This window comes from Sinocyclocheilus grahami, unplaced genomic scaffold, assembly GCF_001515645.1.
Source record: "Sinocyclocheilus grahami isolate Dianchi unplaced genomic scaffold, SAMN03320097.WGS_v1.1 scaffold734.1, whole genome shotgun sequence".
Lineage (NCBI taxonomy): Eukaryota > Metazoa > Chordata > Actinopteri > Cypriniformes > Cyprinidae > Sinocyclocheilus > Sinocyclocheilus grahami.
This window is the reverse complement of record NW_015505913.1, coordinates 477,225-482,061: the sequence shown is the minus strand read 5'-3', so window position 1 is coordinate 482,061 and position 4,837 is coordinate 477,225. Positions and strand designations below refer to the sequence as shown.

At 38.9% G+C, this 4,837-nt stretch overlaps 1 protein-coding gene across 1 annotated transcript in view; it reads left to right on the top strand.

Annotated features, from left to right (window-relative positions):
- Positions 1–3,617, top strand: part of LOC107560580 (microfibril-associated glycoprotein 4-like) — a 6,969-nt gene extending 3,352 nt beyond the window's left edge. Inside the window, exons 2-3 of the mRNA XM_016244798.1 lie at positions 2,026–2,148; positions 3,027–3,617. Coding sequence (XP_016100284.1) covers positions 2,026–2,148; positions 3,027–3,283 — 380 coding nt within the window. The 3' untranslated portion in view covers positions 3,284–3,617. The remainder of the gene's footprint in view (positions 1–2,025; positions 2,149–3,026) is intronic.
- Positions 3,618–4,837: the final 1,220 nt, after the last annotated feature.

The following is a 4,837-nucleotide window of genomic DNA, read 5'->3' as shown; positions in this document are numbered from 1 at the left end:
CTCTCGTTTGTCTCTCTTTTCGAGGAAAGAAGGGCAGCCATCTGCTTCACGCAATCCAGGCCCCGCCGCTGCTGAGGCACGGAAGGGAATGAGCTCGTGGGGATCGCAGGTGGATCTGGCCGATGAGTTTGAAGAGGGGTTTACCTCTCGCGCTCGTCGGCTGTGCACGAGAGTGAGCCGCTGGAGGATGATGTTATTTCATTAAAATTGTCTGATTCAGGGGCCAGTGCTCTGCTGGGATCAGTCCAGCAAAAGCAGGACATGTCTGAGGAGGGCAAAGAAGCTGAGGCTGAGCCTTCCCAATCCTCCTGCCCTGCGTATGATGAGCTTTTGAAAGTTATGGATCGCGCCACGGCCAGACTTTATTTGCCGTGAAGCGGGCGAAGAAAGTGACGTTGCGAGGTATCTCGATGAACATTATTTTACTGGCCATAACCCTCCAGCTCAGGTGAGCCTTCCTTTCTTCCTGATCTCCATATAGAGATCGAGAAGGAATGGAAGAGGCCATTTTTCCTCACACATCCATCGATTCCAGCATACGAGTTATGCCAACATCGAGACAATGCGCGAAAGCGGTTCTGAGAAGATACCCCTATAGGGAGACTCTGGCCAGCTATCTCTCTATGGGTGAGACGTCCTCTCTTAAGACTACCTGCTTGACATCTCGCTCATGTGGCAGGGTAAACTTCCTCAGCTGGCGAAGGAAGTACTGTCACACTTAGCCTAGTTCCTAGCGAGGAACGAGGAGACAAGGTATTAAACTCACGAAAGCCAAGGGAATACTCGGGGCAGATGGGAACACAGGAAACACAGGGTTTGACGTTCAATCTCAGACAAAGCCAGACGGCACAGACTGGGGCTAATAATCACTGGGCACTTAGGGGAACACAGGTGCATGGAATGACTAATTAACTGAGACACGGCACACCTGGGGAGGGAAAACACAACACAATGAGTCCAGGGGCGTGACAAGTACAACCTCCGCTGGGGAATTTTTTTATATCAAGACAGGCACCCTGCAATTCTGGCCAAATTAAAGATACGTTGTGTGTGAATTTGCATGATATAATGTAAGCATCATTAATGACCCCTTGTGTTTCATAAAAAACAAAAAAAACATTGTTTAGGGAAATTAAAGAATGATTTAATAAAAATGAGAATGGTTAGTATGGTTAGTATTAGTATGGAATGGTTTCTAACTGGTCTGATCTAAGCCCGCAAAACACTTCTTATTCAGTGGTACAGTATTGCATTATTTGTGGATTATATTTAATAGTTTTACTTTGCATAAACATTTGCAATTAGTTTTAAAAGGTAACTGTTCCCAGATAGCACGCGTACGTCTGCAAGATGTCTGTTAATTTTCTTTATTTGACAATGAGGAAAATCAAATTTACTCCGGGAACACAAGTACAGTCTATCCAATGCTGAAAACTCATTAATAATAAACTTAAGTAAACTTTTTATTCTAGGTGTGTTACAAAAGCAATGTCAAACCGAGTGAGGAAAGTCCTAACGTTTATGAAACATCAGTATTTCAACATTGTGCAGTGCAAGAATGACTCAAACGACAGATGTTACAAACACTCTTACTGATAACCTTCAGGCCATTGTATAAAAACAGATACTTAATTTGTGCCAAGAATCGAGGGTTTTGCAATATATATATATATATTTATCTATACAGTAACAGAGAGGAGGAGCCTGATCTGACAGATATTTAACAGTGTTTGTGTCACATTGAACAACATCGCAACACAAACATTACTGTTTTATTCTCCATCATTTACCTCACAAAGCATTTAACGTTCAGATAATCCTTCAGCAAAATAGTTTTTACTTTCTTCAAGATTCTTCAAGGAGAGATTGCAGTAAGTTCATGTTTCCTTCTAATGTCAGTGTGATTTGATCATTATAAATGAGGATGATGATCAGTCGTGTTTCTCTCTGTAGATGACGGTGTTTGTCGCGGCGCTGCTCTCTGTTCTCATGGGGTTTACTGTGTCTGTTTCTGATCGATTCAAGCCCGAGTGGATCTGGAGGACTTTGAAGGAAGGAAAGGTTTCGCTCTGTACTCGTCCTTCTCTGTGGATCCTGAAGCTGACGGCTATAAACTGCATGTTTCAGGATTCACTGATGGAGGAGCAGGTAGGACGCTTTCATTCATACTCATGAAAACACATTGATAAAATCACACTTGAACAGATGTTTACTTGCTCACAGACTTTCAAATCTTTTTCGTAATTTCACTGAAACATGTTCTTCATGTAAAGGAGGGTGCTTCAATGTATCAAATAGACCCTGATAACATAATACATCTCAGAGACGTCTATTTGACGTCTGCATTTTCATCTGCGAGATGTATTAGTCTTTACTCAAATGCAGTACGTCTATGGGACGTTTCCTATCAGATGTCAAATGTTTATGATTTAAAATGCATGCAAAACTGACATCTTAGAGACGTCTATCAGATGTTTGTACACAGCAGATGCTTTCCAGATGAAGAGATCTTTAACAGACATCGTGGAGATCGGCCAAACAAACAATGATCAGGGCCGATTATAACCTGTCAGTCAAAAGGAGGTGCATGTCATCTGTGTTCATGCATTAGCCCAATCTCACTTTAACACAGGTTTTTAACAGCGCGGGTTCTCTTTGACCCTATTCAGTTCAGGTTTACTATAATAAAACCATGGTTAATTTTCGTAAGGGTTAAGTAGATTTAATATCAGTTACTTTAATACTTTTACTTCTGTATTTTTCTGGTAACAACTTTGACTGAAGTATGACGATTGCACACTTTATGCACCACTGGTGTTTGCTGTCATTGAACCTTCTCAGTAGAGACTCTTTCCATTCATCCCCAAACTCTCTTGTCAAGTCCCTTTCAAACGCCAGTTGCACTAAACTGGCCTTTTGTCATATTTTCCAATATATCAGTATCGGCAAATAAATTAAATATCATAAATATAAATAAGTCATAAATAAGATGTTAATGTCCTCAGTGACCCTCTTCTTCTCTGCAGGCGACTCTTTATCTGGCCATAATGGATACAAGTTCTCCACCTTCGACAAAGACCAAGACACCTATGAAAATAACTGTGCCAAACTGTATCTCGGGGCATTTTGGTACGCAGCCTGTTACAATACAAACCCCAACGGTGTGTATTTATGGGGAGAAGATCCCATCATTAACGCCATTGGAAATGTTTGGTACTCATGGAAGAGCAATTATGCCATTGGCATGAAATTCATCAGCATGAAGATCAGACGTGTGCTCTAGAAGCATCAGTGTTTTCAGGAGCAAACATCCCATGTTGTTTTCACTATATTACAAATGTGAAGCTTTAAGCTTTTATTTTCCTCAGTCTAAGCTTTGCTCTGCTTCTGGTCTTTTGATGAACTATTATGTAAATTAACTTCCAGTAAACTCCTGCATTTAAAGCATTATGTCTCTATGTACATCGTCAGATGTGGTGTTCTCATCAGAAATCAATCATTTTATGAACTATAAGTGAAATAAAATGGTTAAACAAAGGAGATACAGTTTTAAACAAGTTAAATAAATGAGGAAATCATTAAATGAGTGAAATAAATGAAATGAAATCATTACTCCCACTGCATTCCAGTCTGTTCTCTACTCCTGTATTTCATATTTCCTGCAAATAATACTCTACGTCTCTAATGTTCACAAAATCCAGTCGATGTTTCCCTATAATATATAATTCACTGGGTCCTATTCTTGGTCTTCCTTTTGATTCTTGGTCCTACTTTAATCATTCTTTAGTAATTCTTTCCCATCTTCCCTTCTGATCTTGGAAGCCTGATATCTGTGTCTATAATTTCTTCTTTTTTTTTTCAAATCTCGTTTGGTTATTTTGTCTACCTTTTCATTTCCCGTAATGCCTATATGTGCAGTGATCCAAACCAATACAACCTCATTGTATCATTGTTTCATAAAGTAGCTCCTGATGATTTCTGGTCATACCTGATCTGAGACTCCATCAGACAGAGACGGAGCCACAACCGATCAGGACTTCGTTACGTTTGCTTCGCTCAGTCCATTCTAAGGCTTTCAAGATGGCATACAACTCAACATGTTACACGCCTTCTCTACACACTGAGCCGTACTTGTCAGCACATCATGTCACATTTGTTTTTTTCTCAGGATTGTGGGATATAAAGTCTCAATTGTGAGTTAAAAAGTCCGAATTGTGTGATAGAAACTCGCAATTCTGAGAAAGTCAGAATTGTGAGATATTAACTAACAATTCTGGCTTTATAACTCGCAATTGAGACTTTATATCCCACAATGCTGACTTTATAACTGTAACAGGGACTCTGCATTTCAAACCCAGAAATGCAAGATATGTCAACACAATATTAAACATGAACTGATCTCCTCCTATATTCATTTTGTGCAAAAACACACAAAACAAATTAATTTCAACATTTACTCTCCATATCGAAGCATGCAGGTAAAAATCGTGTCCCACTTAATTTCTTAATTTGAATAATGTTGATATGAAATATGTAATAATTGTAGTTCTTGAAATTGATCAGTATAATTTCTCCATTCTCAAATATTTTGATTAAAATATAACAAAAATATCTAAGTAGATTTTAAAAATATTAATTATTAGTCAAATAGCCTACTAAATAGCTTACTTTCATGAAAAAAACTTAAATAATAGATGTACATTTTAGACAAAATAGCCATATATAGACTAACACAAACAAAACGTGAGGAAACGCATTTAAACACACACACACACACACTCACACACTCACACACACACACACACACACACAAACACTCACACACACACTCACACAC